Source organism: Coturnix japonica, chromosome 12, assembly GCF_054131305.1.
Source record: "Coturnix japonica strain WE chromosome 12, WE-NBRP24, whole genome shotgun sequence".
NCBI lineage: Eukaryota > Metazoa > Chordata > Aves > Galliformes > Phasianidae > Coturnix > Coturnix japonica.
Genome location: NC_140674.1, coordinates 4,887,584 through 4,908,995, shown reverse-complemented (window position 1 = coordinate 4,908,995; position 21,412 = coordinate 4,887,584). Strand labels below are relative to the sequence as shown.

Sequence of the window (21,412 nt, the reverse complement as noted above, 5' to 3'; positions counted from 1 at the left end):
AAAATTGCTAATTAGATACGGGACATTAAGCTCTCATTCTTGAGAGAGGGAATTTGGCACCTTCCAAAGGCCGAACAAAGCCCGGAGCGCGCCGACGGGCTCTTCCTTTTGCCATCCTTTGGGGGGCTTTGTCTGGGGGGAGGAAGGGGACTGGCTGTGGGTAACGCTCTCTGCTCGGCCAGACCCCGCTGCATCCTTCAGAGGCACAGGGGCACGCTGCACAACCTGAAATTCGGCCAACCTCCCCTGCCGGCCCCCAACCATGGAGGTATCGGGCTGACGTTCAGCATCCAGCCGCTCACTGACTGATAACGGGGCTGAGAAACGAGCCCTGGACACAGGGCAGGTGTGGGCGAGATCCCAAACCCTACCGGGGGTCTCTTAGTGGGATGGGGGCACCCAGCATGCCGGAGGTCCCTGCTCCCCCCCGGCTCATCCAGCAGCCTTATCTATGCCTGCGTCATCCCGCTTCCCTTCCTATCTCCACACCGCTCTATTTTTGGCAGCAGGAAACCCCTCCTGGGCTGATAACAGCACTTTGGAAAGTGATCTGAAGAGGAAAAGCCCTCTGCTCCTCTTTTTCTTTCTAACACGGCAGATACGGGAAGCTTCCACCTTTCCATGCTCCCCCTGGACGAGCCTGACCAGCTGCTGGCTACTTCACACAGCCCTCCCCCATCCACAGACCCACACAGACCCACTGCTTCTCATCAGAAGATGAAGCACGTGGAAAGGTGAAAGCAGCCCACAAAGCCCAGACTTGGCTGTTCTGCAGGGAACGGATGCAGGGATGGAGATGGAGATGTGCGGTGCTGTGTCAAAGGTGAGATGCTCGGAATGCTTGTGACTGCCAATAGCCATCCCGGAGCTTCAGATCCTCTTAGCTGTGAGATTAGATATCAGATGGGTCGGTATCTCCTTTTAGAGATGAACAAGCAGAACCAGTGTTAATTTTAGCGGAAGGATGTACAAACAGGATAATGGACCAGAAGACACGGAAGTGGTTTCACTATGGGGAGAAGCATCTCCTTGCAGCCCTAACCCCAAAACACAGCACTAAGTGCAGGTGTTGGAGCTCTGGGCTCTCACTGACACACAGCTCGGCGATGCCAAACCCTGCTGCTGACCTCATCGTCCAGCCTTATCGCTGAGGCGTTGGAGCGAGCTGAATGAGCCAAGAAAATAGTCGTGGGATGAGATCACCTTGGCTTTCTTTGCGGCTCCCAGCTGCCACTCCCGAGCCCCGAAGCTGGGGAGGATGCGTGTGATGGAGAAGTTTGTGGCCAGCAAGATGGTTGTGAAGGGATGGTGACGGCACATGGGCAGCCTGGTGCCGTGTCCACTGAGCCCTGGGATGCCAAAAGCTCCCTCCTGGTCCTCTCACAAAACCCTGCTTCAAAGTAAGAATTAAAAACAGGGCTCAAGGAGCCACGCAAGCACCTGTTCCCCATTCCCGCACTGTTTACTCATGCCAGGATCCATGTGGGCTCGAATCATTGGGGCTGTCAACCCAACAGCATTATGAACAGCCCAACAGTGAGACCTCAGCAATGTCCCCAGGGACATCTCCAGCTCGTGTCAGCTTGGCTGGCACATGCAGGGCTATGCCATGTCTTGAAGGGGTGCAGGATGGGTGTAGTGACACCCATCACTTCTGCCCCATCATCCATTCTTCCCTCTCAGCCATCATCATCCCAAAATCTTTCCACTTCTGTATCTCACTGGGGGCTCAACTGGAGCGATGCAGGACCAGGGCAGGTGATGGTATCAATAGGCTCTTGGGGTGCTCCCCATGGGCAGCCATCCCCATGACACAGCTCCTACCACACTGAAGCACACATGGGCATCTTCTGTCCCAACATCAAAGTGTGAAGTGCAGATTTCTGACAGCATTATGTGCTTGTCAGAAATGGCTTCATGTCCTTCTCTTCTCTGCATTTTAACCTCCTGCCTCCCATCCCCCCCCATTCTTGAAATGAGTAATTTCCACTCCTGGATGTTAACTTGTCCTTTTTCTGTTCCCGCCAGCAATAATTTGGCCACATTCTCACCTTTGTGGCATTTTCACTGTTTCCTGAGAAATGCAGATCTCTGGGTGTGATTTCCTGCCTGCAGGAGGGCTGGCAGGGAGGGGGTTCCAGGGCAGAGGAGGGCTGTGGGGTGACACAAGAACAATTCATGGCACGTTTGCAGCCCTGTGGGCTATGGGATACCTCATGCAGGAAGGCTGGATTCACAGTCTTTCCATGGAGGGCTGGGAGTGGGAGCGGACTGAAAAGGCGGAACCTCTTCAAGGTGCAATTCTGTACAAGAACCTCAATCTACAGCCATCACCTGCAAAAGGAGTGGGGGTTGCATAGAGAGGGGCAGCAGGATGCTGCCACCCTGCTCCATATTGCTCTTCTGTGATGGATATCACTGCACACATCCAGACTGCTAAGGAAGCTTTGCATCTTCCCCACCATGGGGGTAACCTGCCATGGCAGAATCCTGTTGGTGTTGTGCTCCTGGATGTTTAAGTGAGAACTAATCAATTTGGAAGATCAGGGCTGGCCAATGGACAGCGAGCAGGGAAAGAAAAGGGATGTTGCCCCTTGTACCTAATGTGAAGTAGACTAAAACAACCATCTCCAACAGGTGCACTGGTTTGGTGAAATGAGAAATAAGAGCATGTTGTGTGCCAATGGTTGTGAGAGCAACATCTGGGCAGGTGGGGAGGTAGGCTCTAAAAATGCTTTTTCTTTCCATATATTCCATAATGGCACCAAAACAGAAGCCCTGTGACTGACTGCTGGGAGAAGCATGGATGGAAGAGGATCCAAGGGGAGAAGTGGGGAAATAAGAAGGAAAAACAGCAATACTGAACTCAGCTACAGTTGACATCAAGTGGACCAGGCCTCACAAGAAACTCAGCACCTTGAGTTGGAGCAGCAATACAACCAGCTCCAGGCAAGAGCAGCGCCGACACCGAGTCACAGCGCGGGCAGAGCAACTTTCCAGCCATGCAGTGTGTTTTAGCTGCTCGATGATACAATAGAAAGCGCCTGCAAGGCCGTGGCCCACTGGTGCATTTCCTTAGCTCGCTGGAATTTCCGTTTCGTTCTTCCTCTCCCAGGCTCTTACCGAAACATGGTGTCACCACGCGCGTCCCTTGGGCGGGCTCTGGAGGGAGGCCAGCCTCGAGGTCCCTTTGTCGTGCTCCCTGATGGTGCTGGGTTCAGCTCGCCCATTTATTAATCACCCACGGCGACGGTGCTGGTCAAGGGAAGATTTACAAGGCGGCCAGGAAGTTCTTATTTTTACAGGAGTGCCTCAAACACACGCACGCAGTAGGAAAAGCAAACATTCCAGGCATACCAAAGGATCCGCGGGATAAAAATTCCCCGAGCAGCCCAGATTAAGACACTCTCGGCACATGGAAACACTAAAACCCGGACTCAAGGATTTAATGGTGTGATTTAGCAGGCAGCCCCTAAGCTCTGCGTGGAACAACCTGACTTGCGTAGGAGAAGCCCCTATAGAGGGGCAAGGAGGGGGGCCGCCCTTGCTACAATAAAGGTCAGGGCTGACCCCACCCCATGCCCAGTTCCATGTGGACACCAGAGCCTTGCAGCAGGAGTTTACATGAGTTTGCCTTCAACTTTCAGCTTCTCTCCTTCACAATCCAGGCAAGAGTTACTGAACCAATGCACCACCTGGTTCCAGCCCAGTGGAACAGAGAATGATGCTGCTCTGGCTCTGCCTGCCCGGACCACAAGCTGGAGAGCAGCGGTTGTTGCTCCAGGTCAGCACATATTACCTCCTCCAAAGTCCTGGGGAGGTGATCTCAGCATAAGGATACATTCCTCAAACACTGTCTGGGTTGGATGACAGCACAATTTGGTCTCCCCAGTGGCCTCCACAGGACAACCTGCCTCCTGGGCTGCTCACCCAGCCCCACTGCCAACTGGTTCCCAAGTGCTGCCACCTGATGAAATGAACAGCAATATTTTTGCATGCACGGATTTGGGTTTGCAAAGAAACATAAGAAATGCGGAAGATAAAGCTCTTGAAGTTGCTAAGTTTGCTTGTAGGAACAAAAAATCAGCCTGAATTATGTGCTTCCCCTTTCTCTCTTGTACTTCCCTGTCAAAGGATCTGTGCAGCACATTCACAATGATGCCCTGAGTCCTGATGACATGTTGAGCAATAACCTGGACTTACTGGTGGGCCTTGTATCTCTCTGAGCGAAGAAGAAGCACTGAAGAACAGTAAAGTAAAAAGGGTCAGAAATCTCCATGGGCTGGAAATATCCTGGAAGCTTCTGGAAGAGCTGTGGGGGGGCTGATAAGGAAATAAGTCATCTGATGAAAGGGAGCGCTCAAGACAAGCACATGCTTAAGAATGTCCTAGAGAAAAATGCTCATTTGCCCAGTCAATAAGAAACCCTCCACACACAGAGCAGATATGAATTGCCCTCTGTGCTTATCCCACATCACAACCCATCCATAGGCACAAGCAGGACCACCCGTCCCAATAGCTCGCCACAGTTCCCCTCCTGCAGCCACAGCAAGGATGCTCTGCAAGATCTGGATGTACTATCAAGAGTGTATTGTCCGAACACTTATATTCTTTGTCTCCTGTCTTTCCTGCCTCTGTTCATCACCAGCCAAGGAGTTCAGGAGACCTTTTGGTTTTGACGCATTGTTTGGATACCAAGCTATCCTTACAGAATGGGCTTTGTCCCAGTAGCTGCAATTGGCTTTAATGTTACTGCACCCCTTTCCTTGCTTGTGGTTTTAACTGAGCTTCTTGCTGGTTTTCCCAGCAGGATTCTCCTCACAGTAAGTGCAAGCTTGCTAATGCGCATCCACACAGTGCAGCACATGCTTCCATTCACAGCAGGCTCTGAGCAGTGCAGGACTGAGTTCCGTGTCTACAGGCATGAGAAATGACCATAAAATCTGCGCTTTCCACACATGGCTCCTGGTGTCGATTTGATCCCCCCTGCAGACCTTACTTACTGACATCAACCCTCATTTCTGATTCTGACATTCTTGCTGCCAGCTGAGGCCAGGCCACCACAGCACGGCTGGGGTGGAGCCTTTCCCGTGCTACACCACGAGCCAGCTGCGTTTAGCAAATCTAACGTGGCATTGCAGAGATGTGAGTCATCAGCAGCAGCCTTGTTTTCACAGATATTCTCAGCGTAGATCCACGCCGTGGTATTTTTGTTTACCCCTGACCGTAAAAATATGACACATCCAGTTCACCCCATGATAACAAGAGCTGGCTTATTAGGAATGGTAAACAAAATCACTCCTTGCAGCCCAACAGCCACTGCTTACACTGCTCAGAAGGTGGTGTTGGGTTGACAGAAGCCCCATAGAGCCTATTCCTCAGGATCATCACATTGCCTGGCCATTGTGGTGCTGCTGCTATCACAGACCTGTGTCCTTGCTGGGGATGCGGGGAGTGGAGGTGGTGGTGAGGCAATATTAAGGACAATGAGACTTCTCAAAGGGAGAGCTGACAAGGGATGCTCTGGGCACTTTATGCCCTGCTTTGCCCTACCCTTAGGTACCCTTCCCTGAAGGCAAATTGGGATGGATGGGCAGAGAAGGTGCTAGGGCCACCCCACTACTAGCTGCAGTCAGAGCATGCATAGAGGATGGCACATCGATAACCTTCCATTGCATGGCCCAGGGCCTGCTGCCTGCGCTCTGGCTCTCTGGCCTTGGCCACGAACATGGCACTTTGCAGCACAAGCCTTGCCTTTCAGAGGAGCTGCTTTGCTATTTTGACCAGATGCCTTACTAGCATACAGCTAGGGTCAAGACAACATACCACCTCCACACAAGCCCTTGTGCCCAGTCTTTCTTGGTCCATGAGGCTGTGGAGACAGCACAGTCCCCTCTGAGCTGAGTGATAAAGGACACAGAGCCCACAGGGAAGGAGGAATGTCTGGGAGGTGTCAGTGGGCAGCCTAAAAGACAGGCATGAATTCAGTCCTGCCCTGTTTAGCTGAGCGAGGAGTTGAGTCAGTGTCCCACAACTCTATATCCCGAGGAACAGAAATTGGTGCTTTAAAAACACCTATTATTCAGGAATGGTTTCTTTGTACTCTGCCCAGATTGACACTAGGGTACAAGACACAAGACTGTTCCTGCCTGCCAAATTGTCTATTTTGGGGGGGGACATAGGGCCATACTATGAGGTCCTCAAAGGAAAGTCACCTCTGCCCTGGCAACATGCTGCCACACGTGGCGTCCACATGAGCCCCATTACCCAGCCAGACATGCTGGAGATGGAGCCACTTGGTGAAATATGCCCAGCTTGCTATGATGAACTATAAACACACTCTGCTAAACAGAAATGGGCTTAGATTTATTCCCGTCCCAAGCAGGAAACTAGAAGGGATAATACAGAATTAAGCCATGAAGTTAACCTTCAGCTATGTAAATTATAGGGAATGAAAAACGCAGTCAACGTGAAACAGTATTCTAAATGCACCTTAACTACAGGCGCTGTATTGTACAGTGTAATCTTGCAAGCTGGGGCAGTGGAAAACAGCAAGTAAGTTTCAGCCTCTGAGCTATCTGGGGTGAAAAGTATTTTTCCAACCGCTTCTGCTGTCGCACACTATTCCACTTGATAGCAACTGTACGAAATGGGCTGACCAGCTAAACACACACTAGTCATAAGGTAGCTATGTTGACAAATTGAATCATATTTTGTGGGATTAGACCCAAGGCAAAGAATTTGGAAGATTAGCAAGTGAGCAATGTGAAAGCATTGCCAAGCTCATGTTGCTGAGACTCGTACTGCTGGTTTGGGAGCGCTGCATTGCAAGCCCATGTGCCAAACCCCTCCTTCTTTGTGATCTGGAACCAATATTTGCACAAAGTGAAGCGAAAGCACGGGCACTGAGCAGCTAGATAGACTGCACACGGGGGTTTGATCGGGGTTGTTTTTGTAGGGCACAAGGTCCAGAGCCAAAGCACAGTGATGACGTAGATTGCGGCTGTTGAGCACAGTGGAGCCCCGTTGGCTTTAGACCAGGGGTGTGGTAGGGGGTATGAGGAAGCAAAGAGCTTTTTAGGGTACAGCGCTATGCCACCTGGACATCCCCAACACAGGGGAAATAAAGAGATTTTAATGACAGATAATGTGTATTCTTTATATACCTAAAATTACCATTCTATAGCATCCAGAGCAGTGAATTACACTGTTTCCACACTGACACTGTTATAAAGGCAAGGACTTTGGGTAACACACTATCACTGACCCCAGGTTCTGCAATCAATGCATTCACTACCGGGATCAGGGATGGGACACAGGTAACCCCTGTGTATTTCAATGCCCACTAACAGGATTCTGGATCTACGTGCACCAAATGCCATCATTTTGAGTCACTACACATCAGCGTACTGAGGAAGAAGCTCAGAGGCATAGTAAAGAACTAAGTCATGAAGTTAACCATCAGATTAAATTACAGGGATTGAGAAATGCAACTGTTGTAAAACTGACCTGCAAAGACAATGGATGTGTTACGATATATAACCTCCTGCAGGTATGTCTATTATTATCATCTTTCCCTTGTATTAAACTCTGCAAGAGGGCACCTGCTTCAATCAAACACACAGAATAACAGCCTGCCTAGTCCTGGTGAGGGCAGGGACTGCACTCTATGGCTCAGGACAGTCTCAACTATATGTGTCACAGATCTGTGCAGGTTTATTTGGAGGCTGGATGAGTCCCACAGTCACACAGACCCCACTGTCTCACAATTCCTAGTTCACAGCACATTATCGCTTGGCCTCAGCACAAGAGAGGCAACTTATACCTGCAGATCTGACAGCACACAGAACCAGCAGGAGCATTGCAAACGAGTCCTGGCTCTGCAGGACTAAGCTGACAAAAGAGTTTTTCCAACACAGGAATGCAAACAAACTCCCTGCGCCCCCTCCAGCTCTTTGCTGCAGAATGTGGCTAAACCTTGAGCACTGGGAGGAAGGGAAAGCAACCACAGCAGCATTTCTCAGCTGCAGGCTGTGCACAGTGCTGCCGTGCCCTCTGCCGGGCCGGTCTGCCTGTCAGATCACCCTTCCCATACATGCACATACATGCCCTCACCGCTCTGCTTACACACCTGCCTGTGTCCTCACAGCTTGGCTGCCACATCCAGCTTGGTCTAAGGTCACTGCCATCTCTTCTGGCCAACTGAAACAGACAAGGAGCAGTTAAGAAATGAGGAAGGTCGCTTCATTAAAACACAACACCCTGCAGGCACAGGAAACCAGCAGGACCTCCTGTGACAAACACAGCCCATGAAATGCCAGCTCTGCTCTGGGCTCTTGAATTGAGCCAGTTTGCTCCACAGCTTCCTGGCTTGCAATATACCGACCCCTGAACAAGCACTGGGTGCTGTGGGAACAGATGGTTTATAATAAACAGGCAGCAATCACAGAATCACAGAATTGTCAAGGTTGGAAAAGACCTAGAAGATCATCTAGTCCAACCATTCCCAATAGAATCACAGAATCACAGAATGTCCCGGGTTGGAAGGGACCTCAAGGATCATGTAGTTCCAACCCCCCTGCCTGGCAGGGCCACCAAACATACACCTTTACTAGATCAGGTTGCCCAGGGCCCCGTCCAACCTGGCCTTGAACACCTCCAAGGACGGGGCATCCACAACCTCCCTGTGCAGCCTGTTCCAGGGCCTAACCACTCTCCTAGTGAAGAGCTTCCCCCTAACATCCAACCTAAATCTTCCCTCTTTTAACTTAAAACCATTTCCCCGTGTCCTGCTATTGTCAGCCCTTTCCAAGAGTTGACTCCCCTCCTGGCAGTAAGTTCCCTTCAGGTACTGAAAGGCTGCAATACTTCCCGGCTAAATCATATTCCTCAGCACCGCATCCCAAACATCCAAATGCAGCAGCCCTTGGGCTGAGCCTCTCACCAGCTGATGTTAGAGACCAAGCACAGCCTTCCTGCACTAGAGGGGCAAGAGAGCTGATTCTGCACACATTACCCGGCACAAAGCTCTAAATAAACCCAGCAGCCCCGTGAGCAGGCTGAGCATTAGGTAACACTTGTGTTAACCTCAAACTGGGCTGCTCTGAAGCACCACCACAGGCCGAGCACACAACAGGCCTCACAGGAGCTACACAACGCGCATGCGCACCCCCAATAGCGGCCTCTCCGCCCAACCGGGAGCGCGCGCGGGGGCTACGTGCGCGCCGCCGCCGCCGGGAGCGAGGCACGTGCACGCGCACCTCTTGCCGCGAGTCTGCGCCTGCGCGCCGTCGCGCGAGATAGACGCAGTTCCGGCGGCGCCGGCCGGTCCGTTGGCCGCCCATGTCCCCCTATGTACCAATGGCTGCTGGCGGCTGTCGGCAGTCTCTTCGCCGCCGCGCGCCGCTCCGCGCCACCCCCGGCCCCGCGCAAACGGCCGTTCCTCAGGTCAGCGCTCCGCCGCGTGTCCCTCCGCGCTGCGCCCGGCCCGCAGCCGGCACGGGATGTGGGGCCCACAGAGCGTGCCGCCCATCGGCACTGAGGGAGCGGCCTGGGCAGCTGGGTGATGGCAGGAGCCCGGCCATGTACCTAAAGCACCGAGCACAGCACCCCGCTGCTGCACGGACACAGCGGATCGGCTGCCCCTCATCAGGGACATGCTCCGGGCCCTGAACTGCCCTCCCTTGGCTCTATGCAGCACTTCCCTGTCTGTCTGGCCTCCCTCAGCCCGCTGGGCACACGGGGTCCCATAGGCCTTACTGGCCACTCAAGTCCTTCTCTAACCAGCTCCTTTCCAGCATGTTTACACTGATATGTTTGGCTATTCCAGCCCATGTGTAGGGCTCTATGTGTGACACAGCAAGAGACGTGAACTGAGAAGTATGAAACTTCAGTTTCATACAAAAATGAAAGGGAAAAAAAAGCTCCTGTGGTGGTGTCGGAGCTGTGGAGTGGGTGGTGTGGTTTCCTTTGGAGATACTCAAGACCCTGAGCTCTTTTGTACCATAGGGAACCTGCTTTAACAGGTGGTTGGGCTGCATGATTCCAAAGGGGCCTCCCAGCTTCTACAGCTCACTGCAAAGTGAAAGGAAAGGCAATGCTTTTGATGGCACGCAGCAGAGCCATCCCTGCCCCATCCCTCTTCCCAAAGGGAGAGCAGCACGGGCTGCTTGCCACACTTTACGCACTCAGCTTTGCTGGGAGATGGCTGCAAATGAGGGGAGCAAATAGGGTGGAACTGCTGAAGTGGCTTCAAGAGCCGTGCTGTTGGGAGTAAGGTCTGAAATGCTGCTTGTCTCTAAAATGGCAAAGGTGTTCACAGCTCCTTGTCTGAGGCTCTACAAGAAAATCATCACAGAATGGCTTGGGTTGAAGAGGACCACAGTGATCATCTAGTTTTAACCCCCTGCTGTGTGCAGGGTCACCAACCAGCAGACCAGGCTGCACAGAGCCACATCCAGCCTGGCCTTGAATGCCTGCAGGGATGGGGCATCCACAGCCTCAGTTCTCCACGAGTGCTGTTTATCAGTCAAAATGCAGGTGAATGGGACAGCGTGGCCAGCTGAAGTTTTGGGTGCAGAGATGTCCTGAGCACACCCCATTCCCAATGTAAAGTGGCAGTGAAGTTACACAGAAGTTGCCTTTTACGTCATGTCTGCTACTTGGGCAGAAAGGTTGTCTCCCACAACAGAGAGAGGAAAAAATATGGATCTCAACGGTGAAAGTAATGGGGAAAGTGGGTAAAATGTCCAATTTTTACAGCTTCAAATGGTAAACTATCACAAAGTGCCCACAGCAGTGCTGCAGGAAGAGGTTTGGATGAGGAGAGATGCCCACACATGGGTGTGTGTACGCAGAAATAGTGGGGTTTTGTGACACCTTGCTTACACCCCCCCCCCCCCCCCACCTTTACAGTTGGGGGGGAATAGAATGTTTGGCTGTTGCCACGGTTTCGAGGGGTAGTTGGGCCCATCGTGGTGTGCAGGGCAGACGCACATCTGCCTCCTGCAGCATCTTTTCCACCTTTTTGCGCCTACTGCTCAACAACCTTTGGCTTTTGCTTCACCTGGAGCCTTAGAGGAGCCCCTGCTACAGGGGCAGTGCTCGGACTCTTCGTGAGTTGCGCTTTCCAGCTACAGACTTGTAGCTGAGCTTTTTTTCCTCTCACTCCTACCCGGAGTGAGAAATATTGAAGATATAGAAGGTTTTTCTAGCCTTTTTCGGAGTCGTTGACAGCAAGCTAATCCAGCTATGCCTCCAAAACCCAAGCCGACTAAGTGTAAACGGAAAAAACGACATTGTAACAGGTACCGGGTGCTGTATTGGAGCTGGGGGAGGGAGGCACTTGTCTTTTAAAGCTGCTGGTGGTAACATAGCCGGGTGTTTAAGCTGCTCTTAGCCCTGAGTGCAGCCCTGGGGAGGGCGTGTATGGCTGCGTCTGGGCAGAGGTTGAAGCTGGGAGCCTTCTACTGAAGGTGTAGCTGGTGCTACAAAAATGGATGGGAAGACACATTTGTTATTGTTTTCTTCTTAATTTAGCCTGCTGAAATATTAAATAAGTTGAGTAGGAGCGTGTCTTTTCGGGAATTATTTGTGTTTATCATTTATCCCTTGGTATTTTCTGCCTGATGTTAATAGCGCCGTAATGACCAATGTCATCTGTGTTACATCAAATGTAGAGTTAAGAAGTTGTTTTTCCTCTATGTTACATTAAATGTAGAGTTAAGAAGTTGTTTATCCTCTGTGTTACATCAAATGTAGAGTTAAGTTGTTTATCCTCTGTGTTACATTAAATGTAGAGTTAAGAAGTTGGTTTTTTGTCTTCCTGATGTGGAGGGATGTCAGTCCAGAGGGGGGAGATGAGCAGGGCTGGGATGTGTAACAGTTAGAATCAGTTAGAATCAGTTAGAATCCGGTTTGATCACAGAGGACCAAAGGGTCCCTGCTATGCAGGGAGGGGGGGCAGGACAGAAACATCACATTACATTTATGGAAACAAATAGGAAAATAAAAAAAACATATAGAAATAAGCTGTCTATTCCCAACGTTAATAAATAGATTTCTAGACTTTATCTTTGTGCCAACTGATGCAGTACTTCAGCTACCACTTAGTAAGGAGGGGTGCAGTTGAGAGTGATTGCAATGAGTGGTTTGCAAGCACTGATTTAGCAGTGAGTTATTTATGTGGGTGTACACACGTTGCTTTCCCATCTTATATTTCCTGTCCTACTTAGGCTTTTTTTTTCCCCTCTGCAGCTCATTGTAGTGAACTCACATGGCTTAGTAATCATTGGCGTATTTCTTTCCTTGAGGAAAGAGGCAAAGCCCATGTATTAATTAAGAGTTTTTGGTTGCTTGTAACAGTCAGAAAGTATATATTGAATGTTGGAGAAAGGGGCCTAATGCGGTTTTAGTGGGTGAATTAATTTTCCTGTGCGTGCTCTGCTGGATGGGAGACATCAGTGGGAGATGCTGCCACCTGTTTCTGTCTGGGCTGATCCTAGAGGTGCTTGGAGGGGAGAGCTCTGGGGTAGGAGGATTAGTTTGGGTCCTGTGCAGGGAAATGAGTCTCTTAGAATCTCACCTGCAGCTCCCAAATGCCGATCTGTGTGTTTTTTTTTCTTCCCTGCAGTACTCAGCAATCTCAGCAAGAAGATCCTCGTCAAGAAGATTCTTGGCAAGAAGATTCTGATGATTCTGATGAGGCTCAACCAAAAAGGAGAAGAGAAGGTACTGCACATTACAGACATTATTAATACACCTGGTTTTTTTTTAGGTTTCATGTACCTTATTAAACTGGCTTCTGTTCTTCAGCATAAAGACTGAAGTTCTGAGCCATTTCTCTTCATTGTGATCATCTGCGTAGCCAATAGCCTGAGGCAGTGTTGTGTCATGTGCTATGGCAGAAAGGTGTACATCTCCTAGCACAGATTTTATGGGGAGACACGGAGCTTTGTAGGCCATCCACGGTTCCCCTAATTTAATGCTGAACTGTTAGCGTGCTGTTCTGGTATCACTTGATCTCTATTTACCTTTTCAGTCATGTTCTTATATGAGCTGTCATATCTTTTTCTAAGACTCTGAGCCTCCAGGAGAAGCCAGCTCTTCTACTGAGGTGAACTCATCACCCAGGGCAGCAGATGAATACTGGGTAATTTCAGACAGCAGCATAAGTTCAACCACCCCCTGGGGAGAAGAGGTGAGCATGGATTTTAACAGTAGGCCATTGTGATATATTGTGAGAGACAAAAGGAAGGAGCTTCTCTGCATAATGAAGCCTGTACAGCAGTAGGTTCTTCTTTGCTACTTGTAGAGAGTTTCTTTTAAGGAACTTAATTTTTAGGGCCCAAACTCATGTTTCAGTGTGGTTAGGAGCTGACTGAGGACAACTCAAGGTTAGACTCAGGTTGTTTTAATCACTGCATATATGAGCTCCTGTATTAAAAGAAGTGTATTTGTCAGAGATTCTGCAAATATTTGCACTCTGCTGCAATCTGAACTGGCATATCATGATCCCTGAGTCCTAATAGAGAATGCCTACATTTCAGGAACATTATGTTTGCTTGTATTTGCATTCAAGTTATACTCACAGCAATGCTTCTGTGTTTCTATTCAAGCTTCCAGATGCTCCATATAACCTTGCATCTGATATGCCACCACGCCCTGTGCTGGAAAAGCTGAGTGTTGGTAAGGCTGACATCAGGTCACTAACTCATTTCTTTCTCACTCATCCTTGCATACCATATGACCCAACTTCAGACTTACATACAGATTATTGCAGGCACAGTATATAACATCTATGAATATTGCACATGAGCTCTGTTTCTGTTTGATTGGTGAAGCTCTTTACTGTAAACTCATAAAACTTTGGTTTCCTTTGTTACAGATAATATGCCTTTTGAAAGTGATGCTTACTCTGACAGTGTTACAGTGGCCCTTCCTCCTGCAACACCTCCACATCTGAGGTAAAAAAAGTCCTTCAGTTCCTTTGACTTTCTGTAAAGGCTTACCACCTTTCACATTCATTTTTGAACTTCTTGGCTATTGCCGAACACCTGGATCATTGTCCATATAGTAATAGTTATCCAAATTAATCATAAGTGCTTATTTGAATGTTTTCTTGATGCTGTTTCTTTTGCCTTTGTTATTTTTTTTAGCTCAAACAGGAATGACAAATACAACTCCAAATCTACTGCAGATGACAATGAGCCAAAACCTTCTACTTCAGGGATAGGCAAAACAGGGAGGCCTTGGCGCACCGTTGAGGAGGTACGTGGCTGAGAACGGCTTTTTGAAGTCAAACCATTCACTAATTACAGCTATGAAAACACCAAGAGGTCCTTCTAATGTCTGAAGCAGACATTAGAAAACACATAATAAACCTAGATTTCATGGGAAAAAAGTCTCAGACTGAAGTAGTGGGGAAGCAGGCTGTGGCAAGCAGTGAAGTATGATTAAGATATCCTGGGGACTCATAGCACACAGTCATTATGTGTACTGACAGGAATGCATATTAGCCTGAATTATTATGCAAGAGGTACAGACCGCAGCTGCAGATAAGAGGCCCACATTTGAGGAAATGGTTGCAAAAGACATTTTGAGAATTACAGTGGGGCACAAATCTTTCCCACGGGGGATAACACAAAACAAACGTGTAGGAATTCCTGGTAAAATGAGCTTCTTTAGGGAGCAACCTGTGCAGGCTGCACTAAGATGACAAGCATTTGCTTCATATGCAATGATTCCAATCTTTTCTTTGTTCCTTTTCCCCTCCGTTCTGCTAGGATGTTCAGAGAGAAGAAAAAGAGAGTTACAAACAACTCCTGAAACTACTGAAGGACAAATACGCTAAATACAGCCATACTCCAAAGCCGACAAGCTCCAAGTAAGTAATTATAGGATGAAATGAACATAAACTTTGTTGTACATGGGGAAGCAGAGGGAAAAAACTGCAACTCTTGCACTCTCAGGGCTCCTGACAGTGTCCTAAGGCAGGACTTGGCATAAACTAAGTTTTAAAAGCCCAGTAGACTAAAAGGAAGAAATCTCAATCTTACATACAGAACTCCTGTTCTGAATGCAACCTACAAGAGGGAACTTGCGTATAAATCTGATTCATGAGTACCAGTGATGTTGGTTTGATATCTCTGTTGCTGTGTAAGTGATTGCACAAAGTTAACCACACCAGGAAAAACACAAAAGTAATAGCTGTTATCTCAGTGGAATAGCTACACCCCAAAGCTTTGTACAAGGGGCCTAATTAGAAAATACTGATGCCAGAATGGTGCTGAAATTGCAGCGTGCCTTTTTGCACAGCTTCAATAAATAGACTGAAAAGGGTTGGCCAGGGACTGTAACAAAGAATGCTGCCTTGTCCTAGAGAACACAGACACAGATTGGTATGCACCAATATTATACTGTACAGATAGAAATTATGATTCTTGTTGTTGTCTTTTTTTCCTGCTGCACTAAAGTGTTGAAGTTTACACCAAAGAATCAACTGCTGCAAGTTACCTGGAAGAACAAAAATGTGCAGGGGATGCATCTCAGCTTGTGATAGTTATAAGTGGTGAGCAACCCCTGCTTTCTAGGTGCTTTGTTTTATAGCTAGGCTTACAAATAGAGTATTTAAGCTTACAAATAGAGTATTTAAGCTTACAAATAGAGTATTTAAGCTTACAAATAGAGTATTTAAGCTTACAAATAGAGTATTTAAGCTTACAAATAGAGTATTTAAGCTTACAAATAGAGTATTTAAGTCCTGAAGGTATGTTTTGTGCTATGCCAGACTTGCTGTAACTTACATTGGCTCTTAGAACAATATGACCACATCCATGATATCAGAGCTTGAACACTAAGCCAGTTGTTACAGTCTGAAAGATTAACACAGCAGAAAGGCGATACAGAAATGAAATAGCAAAAGGAACTAGCATGAAATGAGATAATGTTACAAAAGAAAAAGCACTCACCTGTCTCTGAAGATGTAGGCTCACAAGGGAGTCATCTCCGACCAGGGATCTTTCCCCACTGGCAGTCAGCCCTTAAACGGGGTCTAAGAGAGGTGCAGCCAGGCTCCACCTCTTCCAGTCTCACAGCTTCATTGCTTTCACCTGTGCTCCCCGGGCTGGCCAGGTCCTTTCCCAGGTGCTCAATCAGTGGTTCAGGCTGGGACTCAGCAGTTCCTATAAACCAGCAGATTGCTTCTTTCCTGGATTAGCACAGCACCTCTCTTTATAACAAGTTAGTTTCTCTTGTAGATCATCTTTTCTGGTAAGCTGAAGAATGTAACTACTGAAAGTGACTTTAGATCCTGGACATCAGAACTCATACACTTTCACATAATATCTAGGAGGCCTATTTGACAGAGTTTAAACTTCATAACCTTGTAGTTATTATTAGCAGGGTTGTTGGGGTTTTTTTTGTCTTTTCCATCATAATCTGAGAGTCATGCTTGCCTGATGGACATTAACTGTTGACTTCTTGTATGCTTTTTTGTGCAGATGATGACAGCAGCTCAAGCCAGTCTCTGGAAAATGACGAGACCAGGTAGAGTCTTGATTCCTCTTTGGTTTTGTTCTGTGTGTTCCAGCAGTGTCCAGAAAGAGAATAGTCATACTCATCTCAATGATGTGGCTCGTGTCTTGTTGCAGTAAGCACAGCCAGTGAGAGAGATTTTTGTATAGCTGATCTATGGTAACGCATTCCTTAACCAGAAGATGGATGTATAAGAACTATGCAGGATGATATTACTACAGCCTGCTTCTCTCTATTTCCTTTTGCAGTTACTACACACCAGAAGAAAAGGAAGACAAGAAAGGACAGGAGAAACAAGCCAGCACAGGGGTAAGCTTGTTATTTAGATGTATGTGGAGTATGGATGCATATTCAAAACACACTTCCAGTTTTATACATGAACAAGACTTTGTGTTATCCCCTAGCAAATTTGCTTGCTAGCTTGACTTCTTTTTGTCTAACTGAGACAGTGTGGAGATGAAAGCTCAGAGGAGGCCTCCTTTGAATTGCACCTGGCACCCGTTCAGACCAAAAAACCATCTGTCTATGATGTGGAAGAAAAGAAATTCCCAAGACCTAAAAAAAGAGAAATCTTTCCTCCGCTCACAGAGGTACCACAATTATCAGTCTGTTGTTCAAATTAGAAAGCTAGAATTAGAACATAGGTTGGTGTGCTCACAGGTTCTTTCCCATTCAATTGCTTGCTTCAGGCCATGGAGAGAGAGATCATGGCTGCGCTGGGCGAAGGTAAAGGGGACGAGATCATGAGCAGCGCCTTCAGACTCAGTCTCACCCGTGATGACATCCATACACTGAATGAACTTTGCTGGCTAAATGATGAGGTAAAACTAGCTGTGGCACTGTGATGTTCCCATTGTGTATGTCTTTTTAAATGTCCTCAATGCGTACAGGTGTCTGATTGCAGTTATTTGAGGTCTGCAGAACTTATAAACATCTGTCGAGTCTTATTTTAGGTACATAAAGGCTGAGTGTTTCTAGAAGCTCCTGTATTTCTTGGGTTGGTCTAGAAGTTAGTCTTCTGGAAGCATTGCTTCTCTGGTTTTGTGCTTTTTGGTTTTTATTTTGGTGAGCAGTCTCTTATTTTACATCTCATGATTGCTTTTTACCATGCAGGTCGTTAACTTCTACATGAATCTTCTGGTGGAAAGAGGCAAAAAAGATGACTATCCAACCGTCTATGCTTTTAGTACTTTCTTCTATCCCAAACTTGATTCTGATGGCTACAGAGCAGTGAGAAGATGGACCAGAAATGTGAATCTGTTCAACCAGGACATCATTTTGATTCCTATTCACCTGAGATCACACTGGACCTTGGTGGTGAGTCATGCTTTTATTTCAATTGAAGAATTAAGCAGGTAGAAAGCAAGCAAGCAAGAAATGTCGGCCAGCTTTTGTTCTGTTTGCTGCATAGGCTTGTGGGGTGTCTCATGGTTACTTTCCATTAACAGGTTGTCGATGTCAGAAAGAAAACTATCACCTACTTTGACTCGTTTGGAAAAAAAGGAAACAAGATTTGTGAGACTGTATTGTAAGTAACTGCTCGCTCAGTGCTTTTGCACTATGAGCTCAGAGAAGGCTTTTAGGTTTCTGTATCTGTAACACAACTGGAAGCCTTTGCTTTGTTTGTAGCTAGGGAATAGAAACCGTTCTCACATCACCTCCTCCATGTGTGATACATGTCTGGGTTTCCAGTATGTGCATGTGCAAAGCATCACCATGAAGTGTATGCAGACTTAAAGTTTGAATTGCTCCTCCAAATGCCTTATGGCACTAAATATCCACTGATGTTTTATTGTCCAGCCATTTGGCTTCCTGTGGTCTTTTCAGCATCTCTTTTTTGTCAGCCTAAAATACAGAGGTGGAGTTGTTTTATTTTGTTTTAAACAGCCAATACCTGCAAGAAGAAAGCTGGGAGAAACAAAAAGTCAAGCTGTCATCTTCAGAGTGGACTCTTCGCAGCATGGAGCCTCATGTATGTGAGCACTACCGGGATCTGAAATGTGAACCCCTAACTCATCACAAAGGCCTTAATGCTTTCTTACTTAGTCTAAGCTTTAAAGGGGTGTGAAGGTGTGGTTCACTGGGTGTACTCCTTGTGTGTGGGGATGGGCTGTGCATGTTGGTTCCACAAGAAAATGTGGTGGTGGTGGTGGGTGGTGCTGCCTCCAAGTCGCTTTTCTTTTAAGATGGAAAAAATTCTCCACCTTCTTTCCATTCTTTAGGAAATTCCTCAGCAATCAAATGGAAGTGACTGCGGAGTTTTTATGTGCAAATACGCAGATTACGTCTCCAGAGACAAACCCTTCACCTTCACTCAGGTGAGCCAAAGTTAGAGTTTGCCTTAAGCTGTTGTTAATAGTCAAATAAACGTGGTTGTGTTTCATCCCTGCAGCACCAAAGCGGGGGTGAGACATAGCAGTCCACGCTGTACTCACAGTGGCCGCGGTGACGGTGCTTAAAATGAACTTGGTGTGAAAGAACACGGTATGTATTTTCTGTCAATTTCTGCTATCATATTTAATGGGTTTGTTCTCTTCTTCTTTTCAGGAAAACATGCCTTACTTCCGCAAGAGGATGGTGTGGGAAATAATCCACCAGCAGCTGCTGTGAGACGTGAAGCGTTACGAGTATCGCCGCAGATGACCTCGGAGCCACTAACTTATATTTTGTCATATTATTTATTTCTGCGATGCCTTATTGAACCAGGCCGCAGCCACTTGAAAATGTTCCTGTTTTAAGCTATAAAGTATTGTTTAACTGTTTTTTCCTCAATTTCGGAGACAGTGCCTCTCTTTGAAATGAGCTGATGTGCCTTGAGTGAAAGTCTTTGAGAGTTTGCTGGGACTTCACCAGGGGAGTGGTTGAGAAGAAATGGTGTGAACTTCTGTCCTTGGGATGGAGGGCTCTCATCTTACAGCACACGTGGCCACATTGATGGACAAGTGGGACTTTGAATGGTGGTAACAGTCGTGGTAGCCAATCTGATCTCCCCAAGGACAATGTGTTTAGCTGCTGTTTCTTCAAGGAGAGTTTTCTGCTGTTTCTGGAATATCTATGATCTACTTGATTCCTATAACTGGATTTGTGATGACCATAGAAAGGGGGAAAAAAAGAATCTTTACGGTCTTTTTGATTTGTAACAAATCTGTAGTGAAGCCCCCATAGTTGGGGTGGTTTTGTTCTTGTTTTGTCTGCAGGGAATTACCTAATGTGAAAAGAGAAGTATTTATTTTGTGTCTTTATTAAATATGTAATTTATATAAAGAGCCTTTACTGGAAAGAAATTCTACCTGGTGATGAAATAGAGTGGAGTTTTATTTTCCTAAATGAAAAGATTTGATGTATCCGGAGTGGTTTTTTCTTGCTTATGTGAGGAAGGAGCCTCTAGCTAGGGTGAGTATCAGAGCATGGAAGCCTCTCAGCAATGCTTATGAAATCCTGAGGGGGCACTGAGAATGTCTTATTAAGTCCAGTTGATTTTGTTCTGTTGTTTGTATCCTGCTGAGCTCGTGCTCTTTAACTGGAGTAAGTTTGGGGGTCTTTGAGTTCCCTGTGTACTATTGCAGAGGGGAGGCTGCTAACAGCCGGCATGTAGGCTGCCTGTTGGAATGGTGCTATTAAGAACCACATCAGATGGTGTCTGGGAGGCGGTTCCTGACCAGTGACAAGGAGTTCCCTCAGCTCTGGGGTAAAGATGCTGATTTTTGGGGATGTCCCCTCTGTGCTCACATGAAATGATATGCTTTCAGGCTGCTGCTTCCCTAAGGGAGTGGATTTATCTGTGCTGTGGCCAGGAGCTGGATCAGTCTTTGCTTCCAAACTGATTAGCTTAATCCATCACAAATCAGAGGAGGTTCCCCGAAGAGGCAACTATTACAAAGGCAATCTGTTGTGGTTTGTCCTTACATGAGATACTTAATCTTCTGTGGATTCCCTGAGGACGTGAGGGATTTTAGCTGTTGATTACTGTTAGTAGCTGACTGCTTGAAGCATCCTTTTCCACTTTGCCTGTGGGCTGTTGCCCTTAGGTCCCTATAAGATGCTCTAAGAACATTCTTTAGTGGGAAATCATCTCTTATATCTTCTGTGCTGCCTTGAGAGCGTGCCTGGTGCCTGTGATGCAGTGTGAGTCACACCGAGAGCTCCCTGGGCGGGGAGGGGGAGGGAGAGGGGGCTGCGCTCATCCTGCCATGAGCTCTGCTGTGAGGCGATGCAGTCCTTACAGACAGGGAGGACCCTGGGAGGGCTCAGCCCCACGCGTCAGGATCAAACCCATCACTGAGGTTATTGTGGGTGATCCATTGGGGTGGGAGAGGTCATGGCTGACTGCGGGACGGCTGGGGGCCAGGGGACAGACCCGGGGATTGCTGCTGCAACACAAAGATGGAGGCTGCTTCTACAGAGCACGTGGGCACGAGCACCCTGCTTTGGTGTTTGGAGCTGCTGTTGATGGGTGCACCAGAGGGAAGGAGCCAAGTCCAAGGCTGTGAGTTGGGTTTTCTTTTTGCCAGCAGCCTCGCTGCCCAGGCACACATCTCCCACCAACAGTAAATCACACATGCAGGGAGCTCCCACTGCTGCAGCCTGAGAGGGTGGGATGTGGGAGACTGGGCTTCAACGCGAGTCCACTGGGTCAACATCCAGCCCCAAAGCCAGCAACAAAGACACTACACAATGCAGTGCAGGCTGATTGGGACAACACGCCTCTTCCTTTGGCCATAGAGCCTCCATGCTGCTGGCTTTACAACAAAACCCCCCCATCCCCAAGTGCAGCCCTACTGTCTGCCCCTTCCCCACCCAAGGCCTGTGCGCCCACCCTATGCTCAGCACAGCCATCACAGGGCACTGGAAAGAAAGCAACGCAGAGCAAGCTCAGGGC

The 21,412-nt window shown here is 47.8% G+C and overlaps 1 protein-coding gene across 2 annotated transcripts; it reads left to right on the top strand.

Moving 5' to 3' along the window:
• Nucleotides 1-9,301: 9,301 nt before the first annotated feature.
• Nucleotides 9,302-19,877, top strand: SENP2 (SUMO specific peptidase 2). Of its 2 annotated transcripts, none has more exons than XM_015871089.3 (17): nucleotides 9,302-9,447; nucleotides 12,632-12,729; nucleotides 13,077-13,198; nucleotides 13,617-13,686; nucleotides 13,886-13,964; nucleotides 14,157-14,268; nucleotides 14,784-14,884; nucleotides 15,474-15,568; nucleotides 16,500-16,545; nucleotides 16,782-16,842; nucleotides 16,983-17,123; nucleotides 17,223-17,354; nucleotides 17,647-17,850; nucleotides 17,982-18,061; nucleotides 18,421-18,505; nucleotides 18,756-18,851; nucleotides 19,081-19,877. In XM_015871089.3, the coding sequence occupies exons 1-17, from the start codon at nucleotides 9,353-9,355 to the stop codon at nucleotides 19,141-19,143; spliced, it is 1,680 nt and encodes a 559-aa protein (XP_015726575.2). In that variant the 5' UTR covers nucleotides 9,302-9,352; the 3' UTR covers nucleotides 19,144-19,877. The 2 variants fall into 2 exon arrangements, with proteins under 2 accessions (XP_015726575.2, XP_015726576.2); XM_015871090.3 differs by lacking the exon at nucleotides 9,302-9,447 and adding an exon at nucleotides 11,125-11,306.
• The last annotated feature ends 1,535 nt before the right edge of the window (nucleotides 19,878-21,412 follow it).